At 37.6% G+C, this 27,689-nt stretch overlaps 1 protein-coding gene across 5 annotated transcripts in view; it reads right to left on the bottom strand.

Annotated features, from left to right (window-relative positions):
• LOC111155559 (NOP2/Sun RNA methyltransferase family member 6) overlaps positions 1–27,689 on the bottom strand; it is a 58,006-nt gene that overhangs the window by 3,644 nt on the left and 26,673 nt on the right. For 4 of the 5 annotated variants that reach the window (XM_022515780.1, XM_022515782.1, XM_022515783.1 and 1 more), the window contains 3 exons: positions 26,988–27,107; positions 21,024–21,168; positions 2,269–2,417 (listed from right to left, as the gene is read on the bottom strand). In XM_022515780.1, the coding sequence (XP_022371488.1) occupies positions 2,269–2,417; positions 21,024–21,168; positions 26,988–27,107 (414 nt within the window). The remainder of the gene's footprint in view (positions 1–2,268; positions 2,418–21,023; positions 21,169–26,987; positions 27,108–27,689) is intronic. The other variant, XM_022515781.1, reaches the window with a different exon arrangement.

The following is a 27,689-nucleotide window of genomic DNA, read 5'->3' as shown; positions in this document are numbered from 1 at the left end:
AACATTTCAAAGAAAAATCTTTAAAATATATACTATACATAGTATATTATTACATATATACGTAATACATTATATATACACACACACACACACATAAATACTATATGGTATATACAAGTATGTAATAAACTATATAACATAGTATATCATATATAGATGTATCATATGCTACATATATTTTATTATATATAGCATATATTGTGCTTTCTTAACTAGAGCACACTGATCAAAATTGACGCCATTACTGTACTCGTGCCAGTTATGGTTTTAAGCATTTTACATGGATTTTCTCAATTTACTTATAACCATGAGGTATGGTTACCATCACCAATGAGGTGAACCTATTAGGTAGCGTATAGTCCCCACTTCTCATATGTGGTAACCAATGTACCTGAAGTCACTTATGCAGAAGCAGCACAGCTCCAGACAAGCCGTGTCTTATTATAAGGTCCACATCCTCAATTAACACCTCTCAGTGCAGAATGGCAAACCTGCTACATCCTAAATTCTCCCTTGTACACAGTCAGCTCTTCCTCTTCCTTGTGATCACTGCAACTACTCCTAAGTAACTTTTAAAAATTTCCTTTCTGCTAGGACCTAAAAAAAACAAAAAGCCTACTCTTTTTAAAAATTTTTTAAAAAGATTTAATTTGTGAGAGATTGAGCGTGCACGAGCACAAGCAGGGGGAGAAGCAGGCTCACCACCGAGCAAGGAGCCTGATGCGGGACTCCATCCCAGGACCCTGAGATCATGACTTGAGCTGCAGGCAGACGCTTAACTCACTGAGCCACCCAGGTGTCCCAAAAAGCATAGTCTTCTAAAATAGTGTCCTGGGGTGCCTGGCTGGTGCAGTTGGTTAAGCATCTGACTCTCAGTTTCAGCTCAGGTTGTGATCTCAGGGTTATGAGATTGAGCCCTGGGTCAGACTCTGCTATCTGGAGTCTGCTTGAGTTTCTTTCTCCTTCTGCCTCTACTCCTCCCCACAATCTCTGATCTCTCCATCTCTCTCTAAAAATAATAATAAATCTTTAATAATACAGTGTCCTAATTTTACTCTCAAGTCAAAGTGGATTTCAGCTATAAGTAAAGCTTCCATTTTTTGCTTCCAGGATGTGTTAAGACTGTACAGAGAAAAAGTTAAATAATCCACTACCAGCGCATCCATCGTGTTTAAAAGGAGATACTACACAGATGAGCAAAACTGTACTCGAAGACAACTTTAGAGACCCACTATTGGGTCTCTATGTACTTAAAACTGCTGGGCTGAGGGGAATTGATTTAGTCATCTTTGGTCAAATGCTCTACATTCTGTGAAATCCATGGAATCATTTGTTCAAGCCTGAAAGAAATTCTCATACGTTCTATTTGGGCTTCTCCCAAAATGTGCTAGACACCAGCTCAATTGGCAAAGTTTTTACCATTCTTCTATATCCTACACTGAACAGTCCCTTCTCATTTTTATCAGTGTGTTTCCCTCCCCTGGACCTCCTGCTTCTCATACGCTAAGATGATCCAGGAACCCTATATAAAAAAAGAGCAATTTGTTTTATATTCCATTCCTTACACATCCCATTCCTTAACTATCATATTAACAGCTCACTGACTTCTTTAAGATATAGCAGAATGTTGGAAATTCATTAAAGGTCTCAGTGAAATTCTGCTACTGCCTTTAAATGAAAGAAATGATCAACATAAATGAAAGATTCTTGGATTTAAAACTAGGTTTTTTCTTTTTGTCTGATAAAATAAACATAAAATTTGCCATTGTAACCATTTGTAAGCATATAGTTCAGTGGCATTAAACATTCACACTGTCATGCAACCATCACTACCATTCATCTCTCTAGAACTTTTCGTCTTCTCAAACTTAAAATTTGTACCCATTAAATACTAATTCCCCATTCTCCTGTCCTTCCAACCCTGGTAACCTGTATTCCACTGTCTCTACAAATGTTCCTAATCTAGTTACCTTGTATAAATGGAAACAGACAATATTTGTCTTTCTGTGTCTGGCTTCTATCACTTGGCAGAATGTTTTCAAAGTTCATTCATGTTGTAGCAGAATCTCATTCCTGTGTAAGGTTGTATAATATTCCATTCTGTGTGTACACCACATTTTTCTCATCTGTTCACCTGTTGATGGATCACTCGATGGGCTCTTTCTACATTCTGGTTATCGTGAAAAATACTGCAATGAACAATGCTCTCAAATGAAACATCAAACTATGAAGGTCAACTTTCTTTCACATCAAAGTATCATCACATACCACAGTGAAGAGTTTTCTCTGTAATGGTTGATATGATGTCACTTCCTTCAAAGTCCAAGAACAAGCCATGTTTGGTCTCTGTCCCATTCCACTACATGGTGCATCAAGAAGAATTCGGTCAAAAGATTCTGGTAAAAATGGAGGTTTTCCTATGAAGCGAATTATAAACATATTTGCTATCTGCCTACTGGTCTAGAATAGGAAGCTCCTGAAATAGAAATACTTATCAGCAATTTAAAATCATAATCTAGACTACAAAGAAAAACAATTTTTCCTTTCAAATAGCGGTAAAATTAATTCTAACATATGCAAAATAGTAAAAAACGTGATTATTATAATTGAGAGTTATTCTGTTGACACAGTGCAAATCAAGGCCAATCTAAAAGACTCTGAATCCCCAATGTCAGGAGCCACAGTTTATCAGAGCTAGCATCTGGAATTACTTCTAGTCATCCTGAAGGCTGACAGTTCTCTGGGCAATCCCTACTGAAGACAGCCCAGAAAGGAAGAGTACCTGTTAGGTTCTAGTCAAATCTACTGGTTCTGAGGTTCCTCACTCTCCTTGCTTCTGGACCATCGGCAAGGCTATGCTCTAGAGTAAGGCGGTATGTCCCTGCATCCAATCATGCACAGGTTTCCCTCTGCATTCACCTGAATAACTTTCCGCTAACTTCTGAGCTATTTTAAGTGTTACTAGAGAAAGTCATGAAACCAGTCTGCTCATACATACATTTATGCTACCTTACTGCATGCAAGACACTGCTGCTGACCGCTTTCAGAGGAAGCCAGCTGACTGTCTACAATAAACACAGCAATGTTCTGAATACCACACCAAGATAACCTGCTTTTCTCTAATTGCAAAACTGTCAGACAAGACTGCTCATCAATTTAACTCATCTCCATTTAAACCCATCCTTGCCTTCTTACCTATGGTCTCAGAATATCTTCTCAAAGTGAAACAGTTATTCTTAAGGATTTTGATACATACTGAAAAAATGCTCTAGAAAGACTATACCAATTGACATTTTCCATTATGATTATACTTATTCTCCCAAAATCTTCATCAAAGGATTATTTTTATTTTTGCTGTTGTTGTTTTATTGGTCATTTGTATTTTTCTTTATATGGTCACATTGTTTTGTCCTTTTCCTACTAAGATTATTGTCTTTCTCTTTTTTTTAAAAAAGATTTTACTTATTCGTTTGAGAGAGAGAGCAAGCACACAAGCAGGAAGAAGGGCAGGAGAAGCAGACTTCCCAGGTGAATAGGGAATCACCGTTGTGGGGCTTGATCCCAGGACCTGAGATCATGACCTGGGCCGAAGGCAGATGCTTAATCGACAGAGCCCCCCTGGTGCCCCTATTATCTTTCTCTTATTGATAAGAAGAAATACAAGGGTAGTAGCTGTTTCCTGCCGTGATTAGCTCTCGGATGCCTCAGTGATCTCCTTTGCTTTTCCAACTCTTCAACATCTATTTAACAGATTCCTTACACTACTTATTTATTATACTACATTGTCTCTGTTGAAATACCTTATATAACTTTTTTTATTCCTGTGGCCAAATACACAGCTCTCAACAAGTTATTCATTTCCCTGACAAAGTAAAACAAAACCAAAAAAATCAACTCCTGAGACTAACAAATACAGACCATTAACAATGAACAATTTGGCCTCATCCAGATTCTTCTCCAACCACATTTCTCAGTACTCCCCCCAGATCTGTCAATGTTAAAAACAAACCCACATCCCACTTTGTTACCCAAAACTGTCATGAACTCTATTTCCATGCTTCTACTAATTCTATTCCCCTGTGAAGCCCCCTGCACTCATTTTCATTTGTCAAAATGCTCTCTACAGTCCCAAGGCCTAACAAATGCCACCTCCTCACCTAAATGCTTTTTCCATTGTCCCTCTAAGAAGTAATCCTTCCTTCTGAGTTCCTACTGCAGTTGGTATCTTTTGGATTTATGGTATTGTTTTTTAATTTATTTACTTGAGAGACAGTGAGACAGAGAGTATAAACATGTGGCAGGGAGGGGCAGAGGGAGAGGGAGAGAGAATCTTGAGCAGACTTCATGCTGAGCATAAAGCCCAATGCAGGGCTCAATCTCCTGACCTTGAGATCATAAGCTGAGCGGAAACCAAGAGTAAGACGCTTAAATGAGGGTGCCACCCAGGTGCCCCTGGCTATATAGTCATACAATCCCTGGTGATCATGTCTTAATTCCCCCCAGCACTGAAAATTCCTTAAAAATATCTGCAAACTCACAAGATACCTCTGTGTGAACTAGGATTAAGATGTCTGCACCCTGGCTCTCTTCAGAGATGACATGATACTTTATATGGAAAACCCAAAGACTCCACCCCCAAACTACTAGAACTCATATACCAATTCAGTAGTGTGGCAGGATACATAATCAATGTACAGAAATCAGTTGCTTTCTTATACACCAACAATGAAAATACAGAAAGGGAAATTCGAGAATTGATTCCATTTACTATAGCACCAAGTACCATAAGATACCTGGGAATAAACCTAACCAAAGTGGTAAAGGATCTGTACTCAAAGAACTATAGGACACTCATGAAAGAAACTGAGAAGACACAAAAAGATGGAAGGACATTCCATGCTCATGGATTGAAAAAATAAACATTGTTAAAATGCCTATAATGCCTAGAGCAATCTATACTTTCAATGCCATTCTGATCAAAATTCCACTGGCATTTTTCAAAGAGCTAGAACAAACAATCTTAAAATTTCTATGGAACCAGAAGAGACCCCGAATTGATAAGAAAATGTTGAAAAAGAAAAACAAAGCTGGGGCATCACGTTGCCTGATTTCAAGCTTTACTACAAAGCTGTGATCCCAAGACAGCATGATACTGGCACAAAAACAGACACATAGACCAATGGAACAGAGTAGAGAGCCCAGATATGGACCCTCAACTTTATGGTCAAATAATCTTCGACAAAGCAGGAAAAAATATACAGTGGAAAAAAAACAGTCTCTTCAATAAATGGTGCTGGGAAAATTGGACAGCTATGTGTAGAAGAATGAAACTCGACCACTCTCTTACACCATACATAAAGATAAACTCGAAATGGACAAAAGACCTCAACGTGAGGCAGGAATCCATCAGAATCCTAGAGGAGAACATAGGCAGTAACCTCTTTGACATCGGCCACAGCAAATTCTTTCAAGATAGGTCTCCAAAGGCAAAGGAAACAAAAGTGAAAATGAACTTTTGGGACTTGATAAAGATCAAAAGCTTCTGCACAGCAAAGGAAATAGTCAACAAAACAAAGAGACAACCTACGGAATGGGAGAAGATATTCACAAATGACACTACAGACAAAGGTCTGATATCCAAGATCTATAAAGAACTCCTCAAACTCAACACACACAAAACAGATAATCACGTCAAAAAATGGGCAGACGACATGAACAGACACTTCTCCAAAGAAGACATACAAGTGGCTAACAGACACATGAAAAAATGTTGACCATCACTAGCCATCAGGGAGATGCAAATCAAAACCACACTGATATACCACCTTACACCAGGCAGAATGGCCAAAATTAACAAGACAGCAAACAACATGTTTTGGAGAGGATGTGAAGAAAGGGGAACCCTCTTACACTGTTGGTGGGAATGCAAGTTGGTGCAGCCACTTGGGAAAACAGTGTGGAGATTCCTTAAGAAATTAAAAATAGCCACCCACTGGGTGGCTCAGTGGGTTAAGGCCTCTGCCTTTGGCTCAGGTCATGATCTCAGGGTTCTGGGATCGAGTCCCGCATCGGGCTCTCTGTTCAGCAGGGAGCCTGCTTCTCCGTCTCTCTCTGCCTTCCTCTCTGCCTACTTGTGATCTCTGTCTGTCAAATAAATAAATAAATAAATAAATCTAAAAAAAAAAAAAAAAAAAAAGAAATTAAAAATAGAGCTTCCCTATGACCCTACAATTGCTCTATTGGGTATTTACCCCAAAGAGACAGATGTAGTGAAAAGAAGGGTCATCTGTACCCCAATGTTCATAGCAGCAATGGCCACAGTCACCAAACGGTGGAAAGAACAAAGGTGCCCTTCAACAGACAAATGGATAATGAAGATATGGTCCATATATATAATGGAGTATTATGGCTCCATCAGAAATGATGAAGACCCAACCTTTGTATCAACATGGATGGGACTGGAAGAGATTATGCTGAGTGAAATAAGTCAAACAGAGAGAGTCAATTATCATATGGTTTCACTTATTTGTAGAGCATAAGAGATAACACAGAGGGCATGGGGAGATGGAAAGAAGTGAGTTGGGGGAAAATGGAGGGGGAGACAAACCATGAGAGATTGTGGACTCTGAGAAACAAACTGAGGGTTGGAGGGGAGGGAGGTGGGAGGTTGGGTGAGCCTGGTGTGGGTAGAGGGCACGTATTGGATGGAGCACTGGGTGTGGTGCATAAACAATGAATTCTGGAATACTGAGAAGAATAAATAAATAAATAAATAAATAAAAAGATATCTGCACCCTGGGATTAACATAGTCCTACACTATGATACACTGAGTACAAGTTGGAATTTAGCCCCTCAACATATACCTCAGCCAGGTCCCCTTGGACAGAGCATAACTATATGCCATGGCCCTGACAGGGGGAGGGACAATAATGTCTCATCACTGAACTTACTGTTCTTAGTAAGTTCAGTAATGCGACTTAAGACTTAAGACTTAAAAGGTGGTGGATAATTATAAAGAAACTGAGAAAATCATAAAAATCATCTAGACCTGTCTAAAATCAGACCAAGATCACCAAATGGCCCCCAAATGTACCTGGTCCAAGAGAAATTTCTCTTGTTCAAAACTAGAAAGCCATGGAATGAATATTTAAGGCTTATACATAGTATAAGAGTACCCAGCTTTCTGTTTATGCAAATCTTTTTCTCTTAATATATAATCTTAACACTACATTTAGTGATTTCTAAAACTGCATTAGTTTGGAGTCTTATATAATTTAGGTGCAATTTTATGATAGAAGTAACGAGACTGAGACAACTTTTGGAATGAGGGCATATGCAGACCTTCTTCCCAGTGAAACGACTGGCAAAAATTATAACAAAACCAAAAACTGCCATTTCAAATCTCTACAAAATGTCCAGGATATACATCAAATGAAGAAACACTTATTAAAGAAAATCTAAGGAATGTGAGTGTCTGTGGTATCTGAGCCACAATCTGTTCCTTCCTTTGCCCCAAGAGCCTCTTTCCTGAAGTTCAGAGTGAAAGGTGATCCACCTCATATGGGGGCAGCCAAGAACACACGGCTGCCTCTCTCCCTACACGCCCAGCCAAGAAATACGGTAATTCACTGGAGAGGACAGGCCTGCCTGCATTTCTCATCTCCTCAAGTCCCATGCTGGAGAAGCTAAATTCCAGCTTAAGAGTAGCTGAAAACTCTGGGGCTGCCTTCCTCCAACCAGCCCCCACTCACCCATGGACAGCTCTAGTCCAGGCACATCAGTCTGAGAATACCAAAACCCCACTGTCTCTGCCCCAACCTAACAAAAGAACCTCCAAATATACAAAGCAAAAACTGGGAGAACTAAAGGAAGAAATACACCATTCAACAATGAGTTAGAGACTTCCATACCTAACTTTCAATAATAAAAATAATAACCAGGCATAGGATCAAAAAAGAAATAGAACATTTCAACACAGAGGAGACCTAACAGATTATATATGGAACATTCCACTCAACAGTGGTAGAATACACATTCTTTTCCAGTGCACATGGATCACTCCCTAAGAGAAAACAAAGTGAGGACATAAAACACAGATCAATAATTTTATTTTTTTTTAAGATTTTTTAAAAAATTTGACAGAGAGAGACCACAAGTAGGCAGAGAGACAGGGAGAGAGGGAAAGCAGGCTCCCCGCTGAGCAGAGAGCCCGATGTGGGACTTGATCCCAAGACCCTGAGATCATAACCTGAGCCAAAAGCAGAGGCTTAAACCCACTGAGCCATCCAGGCACCCCCAGATCAGTAAATTTTAAAAGGCTGAACTCATACATCTGTTCTCTATCAAAATGGAATGAAAATATGTTAATAATACAAGGAAATTTGGGAAATTCACAAATATGTGGAAGTTAAAAAACATGCTCCAAAATAACCATGGGTCAAGAAAATCATAGGTAAGTCATAAAATGATTTGACATGAATAAGAACAAAAACACAACATACCAAAACTTACGGGAAACAGTGAGACACGGCTTAGAGGGAATATTACAGCTGTAAACACCTACGTTTCTAAAAAAGATATCAAATCAACAACCTAGACTTCCATCTTAAAGCAATGGAAAAAGAAAAGCAAACTAAAAAACGAAGAAGAAAATAATAAAGGTTAGAGCAGAAATTAATGAAATAGAGAGAAAAAAAAAAAAAAACAAGAGAAAGAATCGACAAAACCAAAAGTTAATTATTTGCAAGGAGCACAAAATAGACAAAACTTCAGCTAGACTGACCAAGAAAAAAAGAGAAAAACTCAAAATGCTATTATCAGGAATTTAAAAGGAGACATCACTACTGACCGGATGGAAAGAAAAATAATTAAAAAGGAATACTACAAACAACCGTACAGATAATTTAGATGATATGGATAAGTTACCAGTGAAACACAAACTACTGGAAATGATTTAAGAAGAAAGAAAATCTGAATAAATCCATAGTAAGTAAAGAGACTGAATTAATAATTTTTTAAATTTTCACAAAGAAAAGTCCGAGCTGGATGTTTTCACTGATGAAGCTACCAAACATTTAAAAAATATTTAATACTTTTTGATAAATTCTTTCAAAAACAGAAGGACAAAGAATACTTCCCAATTCATTATTTGAAACCAGAATTACCCTAATATCAAAACCCGATGAACACAGCACAGGAAAGAAAACTACAGACAAACAAACCTGATCTAGCAACATGGGAAAAAAATTATGCACTATGACCAAGTAGGATTTATTCCAGGAAGCAAGATTGGTTTAGTATCTGAAACTCAATAAAGGTCAAACACCAGAAGATCATCTCAACAGACACAGAAGAAGCATTTGACAAAACCCAATATTATTTTATGATTAAAAACAGCAGCAAGCCAGGAATAAGAGGGAAAACCCTCAGGGTAATAAAGGTTATCTATGAGAAACTTATAACGAGTTTTAAGCCACTAGAAAGACTGATCAGCAATAAGATATGGATGTCCTCTGTTACCACTTCTGCTTAAACATTCTACTAGAGGTTCTAGCAAGGACAATTAGGCAAGAAAATGAAACAAAAGGCATCCAAATTAGAGAGAAAAAAGTAGACCTATCTTTATTATTTGTAGATGAACAAAGCTGGAAGACACCTCACTTCCTGATTTCAGAATTTACTAAAAAGCTACAGTAATCAAGACAATCCTTACTAACTTACAGATAAAAATATCAATCAGTGGAAGAGAACTGAGAGTCCAGAAAGAAACCCTTACATTTATGGTCAACAAAAGTACCAAGACAATTCAACAAAGCAAAAGAGCATTTCACCAAAAGGTGCTGGAGCAAACGAGTATCTATAGGAAGAAGAATCAAACTCAAGTTGGATTCTCTCATTACACCATAAACAAAAATTATTTCACAACGGATTCTAGATCTAGTTGTAAGAACTAAAATTATACAATTCTTAAAGATACCCAAAACACAAATAACAAAAGAAAAAACAGGTAAAGTGGACAACAAATTAAAAACTTTTGAAGAGCGTCACAGAACATCATCAAGAAAGTGAACGAACAACTCACATAATGGGAGAAAATATTTATAAATCCTATGTCTAACAAAAGACTTGTATCTGGAACATATAAAGAACTTGCACAGCTCAAAACATAAAAAAGACAACCCATTCTAAAAATGGGGAAAAGGATCTGACTAGACTAGGAGATATAACGTGCCCAACAAGCACATGAAAACATGTTCGACATTGTTAGACATCTCTGCCACAGAGAAACGCAAATCAACACCAGAAGACAGTACTCTACACCTACCAAGGTGGCTATAAGCAAAGGGACAGATGCTGGTAAGGATGTAAAGAAAATGAAACCTTCATATATTGCTGCTGAAAATGCAAAATGATCCAGCTGCTATGTAAAACAGACTGGTAGTTCTGCAGAAAGTTGAATGTTGAGTTACCATTTGACCCAGAAATGCCACTTAAAGGTATTATGCTCAAGAGATATGAAACCTATGTCCACACAGAAACTTGTACACAAATGTTCACAGCAACATTTTTCATAACAGCCAAAAAAGCGTCAACAACCCAAATGTCCACCAAATGATGATCATCGGTGCGGTGGAATACTGTTCCTCCATGAAAAAGAATGAAGTACAGAGACACACCACGACATGGATAAAACATAAAAACATTACAATAAATGAAGGAAACCAGTCACAAAAGCCCACATACTATATCTTTTCCTTTATATGAAACATCCAGAACAGGCCAATCTGCAGAGACAGAAAGTGGGTTAAGAGCTGCCTAAGCCTGGGGGGTGGAAGTATAAGGGAATAGGGAGTTACTGAGTAACTCAGCATAATGAAATTGTCCAAAATTTTCAGCATAATGAAATTGTTCAAAAATTAGATTGTGATGATAGCTGCATATCTCTGAATAAAAAAAACTAGTGAACTGTATACTTTACCTGTGTGAACTGTATGGTACACGAAGTATACACTGATACACAACAAAGTGAAGTCAGATTATTATAAATTTTCATTCTAAAGCAATCTTTACTATTCATCCTATATGAAGAAAACCCACTATTTTTTCCCATTTAACAAATAACACAGTGGCGCTTGGATGGCTCAGTGGGTTTAAAGACTCTCCCTTCGGCTCAGGTCATGATCCCAGGGTCCTGGGATTGAGTCCCACATCGGGCTCTTTGCTCAGCAAGGAGCCTGCTTCTCCCCCTCTCTCTGCCTGCCTCTCTGCCTACTTGTGATCTCTGTCTGTCAAATAAATAAATAAAATATTTTTAAAAAATACATGTAGATGTAACTTAAAATTAGATAAGAGAAAGAATAATCATTCAAAAAATCTCTACTATAACATGAAATGTTCCTTTTCCATCAAGAATAAAAACTGCTTTCTGGAATGATTTTTAGTACTTACCCTATACATTAAAAAACAACTGGTTTCTTTTTATAAATTGTTTATATGAGGGAAAAGATAAGATTCAGGCTACTCCTTGTAAGTAAGTATAACATTAAACATGTGGATAATCTTTATTCCAAATAAATGACAGCCAAAGTGAATATACTTCTTAAAGAGTTCAAACTGAATATTCAGACTGAGTATTTTCTCTTTTTAGGTTTTTTTTGAGGGGGAGGGTATTAAAATCTCCTTGTTATGCTACATAAAACTTTTAATCATATTAATTCAATTTACAGAACAGGTGAAAATCACCCTGAAGTAAACTGTCAGAATTATTGTTTTTGTGCTCTTTCATTTTCCAAATTAGTATTTATTCTTTGTGTCCAGCTAACAATCTACTGTGCATACAAATTAAAAATTTCTAACAAAAAAAAATAATTTAAAACGGTGGAGGGGTGCCTGGGTGGCTCAGTGGATTAAGTCTCTGCCTTCGGCTCAGGTCATGATCCTAGGGTCCTGGGATCAAGCACCACATCGGGCTCTCTGCTCAGCAGGAAGCCTGCTTCCTCCTCTCTCTCTCTGCCTGCCTCTCTGCCTAATTGTGATCTCTGTCTGTCAAATCAATAAATAAAATCTTTAAAAAATAAATAAATAAAACTGTGGGGAAAATTCTGTTTTCCAAAGATGACTGTGACAATATCTTCCATCCCACATGCCTTCAATTTGCCATTGACTCTTCTCCCACAGGAGATGGGGTCTAATGCTCCTTCTCCTTTATTCTGGACAGCACCAGACTTGATGCTACACGACTTTTGGACAAGGCCACAAAAGGTGATATAGCTTCTGCCTGGAGCTCATGGGACACTCATTTTCAAAACCCAACCAACATGGTCTGAGAAAGACCAATAAGGTGATGTGTAGGTGCCTTCTGAGAGCCACCATTAACCTCCAGACAGGTATGTAGTAGACAAACCTTCTGAGGTGACCCCCCACCAAGTAGCATGTGACTGCATTGTGTAAGACACTGAAAGTGAGAACCATTTGAGTTCCCAGTTAATCTCTAAAATTGTGAGAAATAATAATAAAATTATTACTGTTTTAAGCCACTAAGTAATGGGATGATTTGTTGCAACAGCAGTCCATACCCAGAACAAATTGTTTAAAAATCAAAACTGCCCTGCAACTTGACATGTGCACAGTGACTGAGTCACTGAATCAACTCCTTGCCACCTTATACGACACACCTCATTTATCTACTCAGAGGACTTCAGACTCTCATCTTAAAAAGTAAAGAAGAAATTTATAACTAAAAGGAGTAAATTTAGAAAACATGAGGTGGGAAATGGCAGAGTAGGAGGAGCTTGAGCTCACCTGATCCCACAGACACACTAAACCAACAACCACAACTACTACAACTAATTCTGAAAATCTGAAAACAGAAGATCTTCCGAAGAGAAGGTCACATCAAAAAGGGTAAGAGTGGTGGAGATAAGGTCAATAACCAAACTTCTGGTGTGATTAACCATGAAAGGAAGGAACATCAAAACACAGAGGAGGGGATCAGACTCCACAGCTGGGAATCCCAGCCCTGGGAACTTACACTGGGAAGATGAGACCTCATGATACCTAGAGCTTTGAAAATCAGCAGAGCCTACCTAACCTTGGGAGTTCTGACAATCAGGCTATCAGTTGATTTTTCGACAGAAACTTTGCAGGCCAAAAGAAAGTGGCATGACATGTTCGGAGTGCTAAAAGGAAAAACCTACAACCAAGAATATTCTACCCACCAAGGCTATGATGAAGGAGAAATAAAGTAGAAATGAAGGAGAAATAGTTTCCTGGACAAACAAAAGTTAAAGGAGTTTATCACCAGTAAACCTGCCTTACAAGAACTGTTAAAGGGAATTCCTTAAGAGGAAAGAAAGACTATAACTAGAGGAAAATCATTAAAGAAAAAAACTTCACTGGTAAAAACAAAAACATAGTAAAAATAGTAGATTAATCTCTCATAAAACCAGTATGGAGGTTAAACCACTAAGATTGTGAAATCAAGTATATCTATAAAACTTAAGGAATACACAAAATAAAAAGATGAAAAATAAGACACTGTATACATAAAATGAAAGGGAAGTAAAAATTTAGTGCTTTCAGAATGTGTTCAAATTTAGTGACCACCAACTTAATACAGACTGCTATATACAATAGGATGTTATAAATGAACACCATGATAACAATAAATAAAAGACCTACAACAGATATTAAAAAAAATAAAGAGAATCTAAGCATTACACACACACACACACACACACAATGAAACAAACAAAAAAACCACCAAAAGAGAGCAAGAAAAGAAGGAATCAAAGAACTACAAAAACAACCAGAAAGCAATGAACAAAATGGCAATAAGTACATATCTATCAATAATTACTTAAAGTTTTTTTTAAAGATTTTATTTATTTATTTGAGAGAGAGAAAGAGAAAGAAAGAACAAGCATGAGCAAGGGGAGGGGCAGAGGAAGAAACAGACTCCCTGCTGAGTAGGGAGCCCAAAGCAGAGCTCGTTCTCAGAGTCCTGGGATCATAACCTGAGCCAAAGGCAGATGCTTACCTGACTGAGCCACACAGGACCCCAGTAATTGCCTTAAGTTTAAATACAGGCATAAATTAAAAGACAGGTGACTGAATGAATAAAAAACCTAGACCCATCTATATGCTATCTATAGGAGATTCACCTCAGACCTAAAGACACATAGAAACTAAAAATGAAGGAATGGAAAATTCCATGATATTCCATGCAAACAGAAAAAAAAAAAAAGGCAAAACCAAGTAAAAACGCTTACATCAAACAAAAGAGACTTTAAAACAAGGCTCTAGGGATGCCTGGGTGGCTCAGTTGGTTAAGCAGCTGCCTTGGGCTCAGGTCATGATCCCGGCATCCTGGGATCGAGTCCCACATCGGGCTCCTTGCTCGGCGGGGAGCCTGCTTCTCCCTCTGCCTCTGCTGCCACTCTGCCTGCCTGTGCTTACTCCCACTCTCTCTCTCTCTCTCTCTCTGGCAAATAAATAAATAAAATCTTAAAAAAAAAAACAAGAAACAAAAAAAACAAGGCTCTAGGGTGCCTGGGTGGCTCGGTGGGTTAAGCCTCTGCCTTTGGCTCAGGTCATGATCCCAGAGTCCTGGGATCAAGTCCCGTATTGGGCTCTCGGCTTGTCGGAGAGCCTGCTTCCCCCTCTCTCTCTGCCTGCCTCTCTGCCTACCTGTGATTTCTCTGTGTGTCAAATAAATAAATAAAATCTTAAAAAAAAAAAAAAAGCTCTAATAAGAGACAAAGGCATTACATAATAATAAGTGGATCAATCCAACTACAGGATGTAACAATTGCAAATGTCCATCCAACACAGAGCACCTAAATACATAAAGCAAATATTAACAGAGATAAAAGAACAATATAACAACAATGTAATAATATATAATAACAGTAGTGGACTGCAACACCCCAATAACATCAACTGACAGATTACCCAAACAGAAAATCAACAAAGAAACAGTTGCTTTGAATGACACATAGAACAAATGGACCTAAAAGATACAGAATGTTTCATGCAAAATGAGCAAAACATACCTTTTTTTTTTTTTTAAGATTTTTATTTATTTGACAGACAGAGATCACAAGTAAGCAGAAAGGCAGGCAGAGAGAGAAAGAAAGGGAAGCAGGCTCCCTGCTGAGCAGAGATCCCGATGATGCGGGGCTTGATCCCAGGACCTGGGATCATGACCTGAGCTGAAAGCAGAGGCTTTAACCCACTGAGCCACCCAGGCACACCCATACCTTCTTTTCTAGAGCATATGGCACATTCTCCAAGACGAATCACATGTAAGGCCACAAAATGAGCCTCAATAAATTTAAAAACACCAAAATCATGTCAAGCATCTTTTCCAACCACCACAATGGGAAACCAGAAATAAATTAACAGGAAAAAAACTGGAAAAAACCACAAACACATGGTAGCTATACAACATGCTACTAAACAACAATGGGTCGATGATGAAATCAAAGAGGAAATCAAATAACACCTGGAGACAAATGAAAATGGAAACACAACAGTCCAAAATTCTGGTAATATGGTAAAAGCAGTTTTAAGACACAAGTTTACAGCTGATACAGACCTACCTTAAGAAATAAAAGATACTCAAACAATCTGTCCTAAAGGAACAAGAAAAAAAAAAGTTCAAAGTTAGTAGGAGGAGGTAAATAAAAAGATTAGAGCAGAAGTAAATTGAGACTAAGAAACAACAACAGAAAAGATCAATGAAACCAAGAGCTGGTTCTTTGAAAGGATGAACAAAATTGATAAACCTTTAGCCAGACTCATCAAGAGAGAACTCAAAGAATAAAATCAGAAACGGAAGTGAAAAACAAAATCGAAGAGCAGAAATAATGGACAACATAGAAACACAAAGGATTATTAAGAGATTATAAGAGAACAATAAAGTTATATCCAAACAAATTGGACAACCTAAAAGAAATGGATACATTCCTAGAAACATACAATCTTCCGAAACTGAATCCGGAAGAAACAGAAAAATTGAACAGACTTACTAGTAGTAATGAAATTAAATCAGTACAAAAACTCCCAACAAACAAAAGTCCAGGGCCAGAAGGCTTCAAAGGTGAATTCTACTAAACATTGAAAGAAGAGTTAATACATATTCTTCTCAAACTATTTCAAAAAATAGAAGAGGAAGAAAAACTTCCAAATTCATTCTAAGAGGCCAGCATTAGCCTACTATCAAAACTAGACAGACACTACAGGAAAAGAAAACCTGACAGACAGATGCCAAAATCCTCAACAAAACATCAGCAAACCAAATTCAACAATACATGAAAGGGTCATTCACCAAGATCAAGTGGAATTTATTCCAGTGATGCAAGGATGGTTCAATATTCACATACCAACATGATACATTAACAAGAAGGATAATCATCTCATCAGATGCAGAAAAACCACCTAACAAAATACAATATCCATTCATGATTAAAAAACAAAACAAAACAAAAAAAGCTCTCAACAAAGTGGGGTTAGGAGAAACATACTTCAACATAATAAAGGCCATATATGAAACAATGCAGAACCAATATCATACTCATAGTGAAAAATTGAAACCTTTCCTCTAAGATCAAAAATAAGACGAGGATGTCCACTCTAGCCACTTTTATTCAACACAGTACTAGAAATCCTAGCCAAAGCAACCAAACAAGAAATAAAAGGCATCCGAACTGGTAAGGAGGAAATAAAACTGTTACTCTTTAGAGATGACATGATACTATATATAGAAAACCCTAGAGACCATAAAAACCTATTAAAAAATGAATTAACAGGGGCACCTGGGTGGCTCAGTGGGTTAGGGCCTCTGCCTTCAGCTCAGGTCATGATCTCAGGGTCCTGGGATCGAGCCCCGCCTCGGGCTCTCTGCTCAGCGGGAAGCCTGCTTCCTCCTCTCTCTGCCTGCCTCTCTGCCTACTTGTGATTTCTCTCTGTCAAATAAATAAAATCTTAAAAAAAAAAAAATGAATTAACATACAGAAATCTGTTGTGTTTCTTCTGTACACTAATAACGAAGTAGAAGAGAAATTAAGAAAACAATCCCATTTACAAATGCATCAAAAAGAAAAAAAAAAACCTGGAATAAACCTAACCAAGGAGGGGAAGACCTACACCGAAAATTTTAAGACCTTAAGGAAAAAAACTGAAGACAATACAAATATATATAAAGATATACCACCCTTGTGGATGGGAAAATACTGTTAAAATGCCCATACTACCCAAAGTAATTTAAAGATTTAATGCAATCACTACCAAAATAACAACAGTGCTTTTCACAGAACTAGAACAAATAGCACTAAACTTTGTATTAAGCCACAAAAGACCCCAGTCAATGCAATCTTGAAAAAGAATAAAGTTGGAGGTATCACAATCCCAGATTTCAAGATACACTACAAAGTTATAGTAACTGAAAAATATGGTACTGATGGAAAAACAGATCAGTGGAATAGGAGAGAATGCTTGGAAATAAAACCATGCTTTTATGTTCAATTAATCTATGAAACAGGAGTCAAAAATATCAATACAGAAAAGACAGTCTCTTCAATAAATGGTGCTGGCAAAATTGGGTAGTTACATGCCAAAGCATAAAACTGGACCACTTTCTCACACCATGCATAAAAATAAACTCAAAATGATTAAAGACCTAAAATGATTAAATATGAGACCTGAAACCATAAAATTCCTAAAAGAAAACACAGGCTGTTTTGACATTAGCCTTAGCAACATATTTGTAGATACGTCTCTTCAGTAAAGGGAAACAAAAGCAAAAATAAACTATTGGAACTAAACTGAAATAAAAAGCTTAGGCACAGTGAAAGAAACCATCAACAAAATGAAAGGGCAACCCTATTGAATGGAAGATTTTGAAAATGATGGCATCTGTAAGGGATTAATTTCCAAAATATATACAGAACTTACACAACTCAACACACACACACAAAAAACAAATAATCTGATTAAAACATGGGTGCAGGACCTGAGAAGACATTCTTCCAAAAATATACAGATGGCCAACAGACCCACGAAGATGCTCAACATCACTAATCCTCATGGAAATGCAAATCAAAACCACAATGAGGTATCAGCTCACACCAGTGAGAATGGCTAGTATCAAAAACTTAAGAAATAACACATGTTGCAAGGATGTGGAGAAAAGAGAAATCTTGTGCACTCCTAGTAGGAATGTAAATTGGTGCAACCTCTATGGAAAACAGCATGGAGAGGCCTCAAAAAATTAAATATAGAAATACTTTATAATCCAGTAATTCTACTACTAGATAACCAAAGAAAATGAAAACATCAAATTCAAAAAGATATATGCATCCCTATGTTTACTACAGCATTATTTACAGCAAGCAGTATTTTTTTTTTTAAGTAATCTACCAAACATGGAGCTCAAACTTACAACACTGAGATCAAGATTTGTATGCTCTACCAGCCAGGTGACCCTTTACAGTAGCCAATATATCGAAGCAATCCCATGTGTCTGCTGCTAGATGGGATTGAGAAGATGTGGTGTGTATACATACAGACACACACAATATTAGTTAGCTACAAAAATGAATGGCATCTTGCCATTCACGACAACATGGATGGACCTAGAGGGCATGGTGCTAAGTAAAATAAGTCAGAGAAAAACAAATACCACAGAATTTCACTTATATGTGGACTCCAAATGTCAAAATAAATGAACAAAGAGAAACAGACTCATTAAAACAGACAACAAACTAGTGGTTGCCAGAGGGGAGGTGGGTAAGGAGATAGGCAAAATAAATGAAGGAAATTAAGAGATACAAACTTCTAGCTATTAAATAAGTCACAGAGATAAAAAGCACAGTGTAGGGCATAGAGTCAATAGTATAGTAATATTTTATGATGACAGAGGGTGACTTAATTGCGGTGAGCACTGAGTAATATATAGAATTGTAGAACTGTTACATTGTACACTTAGAACTAATAACACTGTCAACCACCCTAAAATAATAAAAATTTAAAATAGCTTATAAATTTTGACAATCACCATTACCACTTTCAGTAATACAAAGACTCTGTCAGACTGCTAGTTGTTCTTTAATATCCATTCTCCTCTTTTCCTAAAGTCATGGGTTTTTTTGGTTATCTTTTTTTGTTTTTTAAAGATTTTATTTATTTATTTGACAGACAGAGATTACAAGTAGGCAGAGAAGCAGGCTGAGAGAGAGGAGGAAGCAGGCTCCCTGCCAAGCAGAAAGCCCGATGCCGGCCTTGATCCCAGGACCCTGGGATCATGACCTGAACCAAAGGCAGAGGCTTAAACCACTGAGCCACCTAGGCACCCTAAAGTCACGTTTTGAACTGGGCACATGGCTCTACAGCTAATGACTATATTTTCCAGCAACCCCCACACTCCCCCGCAGTTAAACTGATCAAATGACTAACCTGGCCAGTGGCATGTGAATTCATAAGGATTCTCACACCCTTTCCCTTCCCCTTAAAAGAACTGAAACATCTGTCTTGGACCCAGAGATGAAACTACTAGCATCAGAGGCCCACTTCTGTTACATGAGACCAAAATAAACAAAAACTAAGAAACAAGAATGCTTCTATCTTTTCTAAGCCACTATATTTTGGGTCTCTCGGATACAGGCTATATACGCTAATATAAATCTCCTGCGAGCTCCTGGCTAACTCTTCTGGGTTAACGACCAAATGACCACGAAGTGCTGTTCTCATGTCATCAGGCAATTACATCTGACCTATTCCCACCTCCTTCAGAAGATAAATAATAGTCTAGACCTTGCTATTCAGAATAATCCCTATTTTTCTAGGAAGCTTTCGATATGTTTCATTTATTTCTTTATTTCCATGTGGTTTATTAGACATTAGGCAGGTGTCACCAAATAACTTCTCACTTTCCAGGAGTCCCAAAGATATGGTGATGTTCACATTACTACTAATGCATTTTCCATCAGACAGATTGGATCTATTGCCAGACACTCTAAGTTTAATAACCCAAATCAAACTACCATATAGTCTGCGATGAATCATGTCTTAATGAAAAAAAGAGCTAAAGATGACAACCTACGACCATCAGCTAATAGTGATGTGGATGAGTGAAAAATCAGTGATTGAATATCCCAAGTCAATTAATGAATGTCTCCCTATAGCACTGAAGACCGACCTCTAGGATGGCTACTCCTGCATCTTGATTGTTCTAGCCAATCTTAGCCTATTATGCTTTTGAGTATGATCACTCTCTTTAATGATATGTAAAACTTGGTGACCTACCAACAATTTCAGTTAAGTGACAGTAATAGATTATATTGTACTGTCCACTGTTCATTAGTCATCCTTATGAACAAGAGCTTATATATGAGAAAATAAGATGATCTATAAAGGGTTGGGAGTCAAAACAATGTCCTCAGGTTTTTAAAATCATCTTTATTCAAATAGCATCTTTAATTTATAAACATTTCAGGGAAACTAATGCCAATTAATTTGTTAAAATATGCAAGTTTCTTGAGTATTTCATGAAATCAAATCTGAACAAAGAATGAGAGGAATAGAGGACTTAATAAATGCAACGTTTTATTCCAAGAAAAATCATGTCACAAGATATGTGACAGTTTTTCCTCCCTTCCTAGCTCCATAGCCCCATTCTCTCAAGAAAAATGAAGAAAACAAAATAGCTCAAGAATCATAAACTTGAAAGGCCAATAAGCTTGAGATTTAATAGGAAATTCAGAGAAATACATTAAGACCAAAGAGTCTGACAAAGTCTTGGGGTTTGATTTTATATTATTAAAATCTGACATACATTTTATATATAGGGACTATTTATATGTTCTGGGATAAAATGAAAAGCAAAATGATACCTATTACAGATACCTATCTTAGATCCCTGCCCGTTTCAAGGTCTTATGGATATTTTAGGCTAGAACAATGACAGCAAAATCTGTTTCCAAAAGCCAATTATAGAAGCCTATAAAGATAAAATTTAACTCACCTTCAGCATCCTTAACCATATCGAGTTTAAGAGCCTTTGTTCCATCAAAGCAAAATGCCTTGATGGAATTCAGCCCTAACAATAAAGCATTCTGTTTTATTTTCTCTACTTTGTTGGATATTTTATCCAGTGCTATTACTTCTCCCTAAAAAACAAACAAAACACACATAAAAATAAAGTGTAAACCCAAAGCAGTCATGACAACTATTAATAATGAGGAAAATTGGTAAAAAATTATGGTATTTCCTACTTTCTTCCCATCCCTAGTTTTAAAGCTGAATTCATTAACCAAATGTGTATCAAAGTTACATTAAAATACTTAAGTCTCATCCTTTTAAAAAACCCCATTCTTAGAGCGAGACAAATCAAGAAACAGACTCTTAACTATAAAGAACAAACTTCTGGTTAGGGGAAGCAGGTGGGGGGATAGGTGAAACAGGTGATGGGGATGAAGGAGGGCACTTTGTGATGAGGACCCACTGATTTATGGAAGGGCCGAGCCACTACCTTAGTAATATTACACTGGGTGTTAACTAACTGGAATTTAAATAAAAACTTCAAAAATAAATAAATACAAAATAGAAAAGCACATTCTTTCCAGTTCCAGTATTCTTATAGTACAGAGCTATTTTTTTTTAAAGATTTTATTTATTTATTTGACAGACAGAGATCACAAGTAGGCAGAGAGGCAGGCAGAGAGAGAGGAGGAAGCAGGCTCCCTGCTAAGCAGAGAACCCGATGCGGGGCTTGATCCCAGGACCCTGGGATCATGAGGAGCCGAAGGCAGAGGCTTTAATCCACTGAGCCACCCAGGCGCCCCATACAGAGCTATTTTTAATAAAATTCAAAACCATAAATAGTGCTTGCCATCTAAGAAACTTGAAAATATCTATTGGAGGCTAAGATTTTTAAAAAATCACCAATCCGATGTGCTTTGTTCACATCTGGAAGAATATGAACTAGTGTTCTGAGACTTCTGCTTCCTAGTGCTTTGGAATACAGATGAATGTTACTTGTAAAATCAATCCTCATCTCAATTTTTTCTGAGTTATACATGTAAACAAAATTCATGTCAATTCTGACAACTATAACATAAAAATATTGACCTGTATATCACAGCAAAATGCTATAGACTTATAAAAAAAAAAAAGTAGTTCAAAAATAATATTATATGGCAACTCCTCGGTTAAAGTCAATGAAAATGAGGCCACTCTTTTCCGAATATATTGCGACATTCACATGATTTTTAAAATAAACTATGAAATGATATTGCAGAGATGGTGAAATTAACTCTTCAGTGTCTTTTCTTGCTTTTTTTTCTTTTATATACACCATCCTTGTATGACAAATGCATCGCCTGCACAGATTACAATGCTGCTACACTTTCTGCGGTCATTTTTACACAGCACTATGAAACCGAACAACAGAACATGGACACACCTAAAATATCCAGAATGTCTTTGGAAGACTTCTTACTAGACAGAATGAAGTATCTGTGGATACTTCTAAACAAATATAATAAACGTCCTATATCATAAATTAAGGGCTGATTATTATCTCTTCTTCAAAGCATATCATAATCTTGGGGGTATAGCTCAGGGGTAGAGCATTTGACTGCAAAGCATATCATAATCTTTACAATTAAGGATTTTGGGTAAACTGAAAATTGATTTGCATTAAACACTACAACTCCATAAAGTGAATCCTTTTATTTCATGTTCTGTGTTTTGTGCACTGGTGGTATTTAATGCTTTTTTCCTTAAGGCTTTAACCGTTACCACCTTAAATTCCTTTGGGACAAAGAAGAGTGTAAGTAAACAGGAAAGTACATCTCCTCTAATGAATCAAGAGTATTAATACCCTAAAACTTGAACAACAAATATCTTTTCCTTCCTTTGTTACATAAGGCCACTCACTGAGACTGTACTAGTGTTACCACAAGTTGTGTGTGTGTGTGTGTGTGTGTATGGCTGCATATATGTACAGATTGCATATATTCATACACACATAGAACATATATACACTGCCTATATATTGTATGTAGATACACATACAATATAGGTTTTAACTCTTCAATATGTTTATTGAAAATATAAATTTATTATGTATGTACATATGCATGTATGCATGTGAGTGTACATTATTTTCTTGCTCATGACACAGTGAATGTTTCAAAAATTGTAATAGTATCAAATACTAATATGCAGGTAATGTGAATTTTCATCAGAAGTCTGGATAAAATGATTTGTACTAATGAAAGGGAAAAGTTACAATTTCATCTTGGCACAGTAAATGTTCCTATTATTTTTTGTGCAAGACTGCTTTTACCCATCTTTGGCATTTACAAGATTGCTTGTACCAAATGACCATCTTAAAAACCATCAAATATAGATCAGAAATGATCATCTGGTAAAGTCCAACATCTGGCACTCTGGGGAGTGGGCACACAGATATTACATCTTCTATCAACTGAATCAGAGCAGAAGGGCTCTGCTAAGCCTCACAGAACAGTATTTCTATGCTAGAAAGTCTTACACTTCATGTAGGCAATTTTTCCTTATTTATAAATGAGTACTATGAAAAAAAAACTGCCAAGTTTCCTAGGTGCCTAAGATTTCCTACCACTGTATAAATCTGAGCTAACTTAGAAAAATATGAATGGATCCACTGTCCTCAGTCTTTTACTGTCTTTGCTATGCTCTTTACCCAGTTTAGATTCCATGCTATATCACATTACTCTTATACACATCCTGTGTCTTAGATATAAGCATGACAAAAAATGCTGCTGTGGTTAAATCCAATTCTTCACCAACTTCACATCCAAACCCGGAAGCTAAAAAATGCCCATCACTATCCCACAAATCTTACCTTACATTCATGACCACTGTACTCACAGAGCCCATAGTGCAAACTGGAATTACTAGGACGTGTCTATAGCCCATTCTCACTTTCATTTTCCTAGATTAACATTTCATACCCCCTAGCTCTTACTACCTCCTTCCCCATCCCCCCCCCTTTTTTTTTAAGATTTTATTTATTTATTTGACAGAGAGAGAGTACAAGTATGCAGAGCAGCAGGCAGAGGGAGAGGGAGAAGCAGACTCCCTGCTGAGCAGGGAGCCCGATGCGGGACTCGATCCCAGGACCCCAGGATCATGACCTGAGCCGAAGGCAGCCACCTAACCAACTGAGCCACCCAGGCGCCCCCGCCCCGTCCCCATTCTTATCTGATGACCTTGCTTCATATTTCATTGAGAAGACCCAAACAACCAAAAGAAACCTTCCTACCTCTTACCACATTAACGGCCCACCAATATCTGCACCCACGTACTCCACCCACCTCCTATTTCCAAGGATAAACTGCCGCATGCTACCATCTAAAGCCATGTGTGCATCAGACTGTATCCCATTTCCCCTCCTCAAAAATACAGTTAGCAATTTCCCCTTTTAATGGATCTCTCATTAGCATACAAACATGATCATTTCTCTCATCTTAAAGTACTCCCTGAGTTCATCTCCAACTACTACTCCATTTCACTGTATTCCTGTACAAATAACTCCCCCGACCACCCCTGCCAAAGGAGTGGTCTTGATTCACTTTCTTGGATTCCTCTCATTCTCAATCCAAGCAAGCATTTCCACTCAACCTTATGATAAGGTTGCCCATCACCGGCCTGGTGCTAAGCCCACTGGAAGTTCTCAGCCCTCACTTTTTGTGGCCCAGCGGCAACATCTGACACAGCTGATCTCTCCAAGGTCTTTCAATCCCTTTCTTCCCATTGTTTCCAGGCTGTCATACATACTCCTCTGGTTTTCCTCTGACATCGCTGGCCATTCCTTCTCCTTTCCCCAACCTCTGAATGTTGGCACACAGCACCCACAGGCTCAGTCTTCCAGCCTTTTCTACTCTCTGTTGCCACCCATATCAGTTTTATGGCTTTACATATTATCTATAAGCTGACGACTTGCAAATTCCTATTTTATATATCTTTACACTTCCAATCTATATATTTATTTCCAGTCTATACCTCTGTCCTGAACTCTAGGCTCAAATATCCAATTGCCTGCTCAACATCATCCGTTGCAAGTCTAACAGACACTTCAGTTTAATATCTCCAAAACTAACTTTCTGACTTTTCCCTGCAGAACTTGCTCCTCCCATAGTCACCCTTACCCAAAATCCATAGGAGTCACCCTTGATCACTCTCTCATTTCCATAACCCACATCCAGTGCATCGGCAACTCCTTACAACTCCACCTTAAACACATCTCCAGAACTTCTTGCCACCTCCATAATGCTTCCCTGAATTACTATCTCAGACCAGTCACCCCTGCCCTCCTCCAGTCTGTTTTAAAGGCAATAGCCAGGGCGCCTGGGTGGCTCAGTGGGTTAAGCCGCTGCCTTTGGCTCAGGTCATGATCTCAGGGTCCTGGGATCGAGTCCTGCATCGGGCTCTCTGCTCAGCAGGGAGCCTGCTTCCCTCTCTCTCTCTGCCTGCCTCTCTGTCTACTTGTGATCTCTGTCAAATAAATAAAAATAAAATCTTTAAAAAAAAAAAAATAAATAAATAAATAAAGGCAATAGCCAAAAGGATACTGGAAATAGTAAAGAGGCATATGTCACTCTTCTGTGACTTCCCATCACTTGAGCACAGCCAACATCCTGTGAGACCCTACCAACAGCTAGACCCAAACATCCTCCCCAGAGCGTCCCTCTCTCTGGTCTCTTTTCTTCCTCCTGTCTTTCTCACTCTTTCTTAGCAAAATGCAGCAAAATGCAGAGGTTCCTCCAACAAGTCAGGTGTGCTCCAGCCTCAGAGCAACCACACCTGCTTTTTCTCAAGAGAAAACATGCATCCCACAGACCTCCATGTTGCTCATCACCTCAAAGTCTTTCCTCAAAAACCATCTTCACAGGGTGTATTTCTCACCACCCTCCTAAAAACTTCATACCCACTCCCCTCTACAGTCCCGATGCCCCTCCCCTTCCTCTCTTGCTCACCAGCACCCTTACCTCGATTCTACATGCCATAACTTGTATTCATTTAGTTTATTATCTGTCTCCTCCTAACTAGAAGGGAAGCTACACGATGAAGACAATTTTGGTCTCAGTGGTTTATTGCTGCATCCCCAGTACTTGGCATATATAAATACTATCTGTTTAATCAACCAACCAACTAATTAAAATATGCCTCCAGATCAAAGTAGGTGAAGATAATAGTGTGTCTAAGCATTTCAGGAACCATGTAATTTTATGATTTGAAACAAGAAGAAAGATAGCATCAACTGGCCCTATTCTTCTTGAGCTGAAGAATCTTAGATGCTGCACAGAATGGTCACAGTGAGTGACAAAGTCACACTGAGTTTGAAACACAAAGTAACCCATAATGAAAGGAAACATACTGTCAAATACATGTATGTGGGGGAAAAGCCGTAAAATCTTAAATAAAGTCATCCAAGACTTACTATATTTTATGACAATGCAACAGGCTTAATAATTAAGCCAGATCATAAGGTTTTCATGAATCTCAAGAAAATGTGTTTGATGTGCACATGTCATAATGTACATAAATATTATCAATGTATATATTGATACTTCAATAACGTGTTATCCAATTAAGTTTCAGAGGCAGATTTTAGTAGTTTAAAAAGTGTCAAGTCTAATAATCAAGGACATAAAAATATCTCTTAAATGTTGCATTTAAATGTAATTTTATGAATTACAAATGTATTAGTAAATTTGGGATTCAAGAAGATCTTCAGATAGTCTTCATAAATGATAATTATCTACTGAACTCAACATGTGATGAATGCCATTACTGAACAGTCTTCACTTTGGCCGAATCTGAAATAATTCAGATTATAAATGTCTATATAATGTTCCATAAGTTACGTGAGGTTCCACCTTCAACACTAAAACATGTAATATGTTGAGAGTAGTTTTTGCGGTGAAGACAGTCTCACCTGATCATGCATTAATGCTGCAATGTGTGTTGTTTTGCCTCCGGGTGCTGCACACAAATCCAGAATCTTCTCTCCGGGTTGAGGATCTAGAACATGAGCCACTACAGCAGATGGCAAATTCTATAAAGGAAAAAAAAAATCAACTACCAATGATTCTAAGTCCTTTTAAAATTCAGAATAAGAGAACATAAAGAAATCTTTGGAGGTAATCCAGTACAACATCCTCTGTCAAGAATAGGTTTTCTGTAAACCTACCAGTGTCAGAATATTCAGTTTCCAAGAGTATCCTATGATCTCACTGGACATTCATACACGAGACACACACATGCACGATGCATTTCCCCTATCAATTTAATTTAAAAAGCACATTTTTTTCCCCCTCAATTCAGCGGTCTCAATATTTTGAAGGCCAAAGCCCTTTCAGAAATATAACAAAGCTCTGGATCTTTTTCTAAGAAAAATGTACAAAATTTTGTAATTTCAAGTGCTTCACCCACTTAAGAATTCTAGTTTTATGCTACTAATGCCTCTCAAAGACATCTGGGTTCCTATCTCCCCGCCACTACCACATTTCTGTAGGAGAAAAGTAAAATGTAAACCAATCTTACTATTTCTGATTGGCACCTAGAAATATGAGATTGGACAACTCATGTAATAAGCAATAAGCAATAAGCCATACGGCAACCAGTTACATTATACCAT

This window comes from Enhydra lutris, unplaced genomic scaffold, assembly GCF_002288905.1.
Source record: "Enhydra lutris kenyoni isolate GAN:26980312 unplaced genomic scaffold, ASM228890v2 scaffoldscaffold42, whole genome shotgun sequence".
Lineage (NCBI taxonomy): Eukaryota > Metazoa > Chordata > Mammalia > Carnivora > Mustelidae > Enhydra > Enhydra lutris.
The sequence above is the reverse complement of the archived record's forward strand: the minus strand, read 5'-3'. Positions and strand labels throughout refer to the sequence as shown.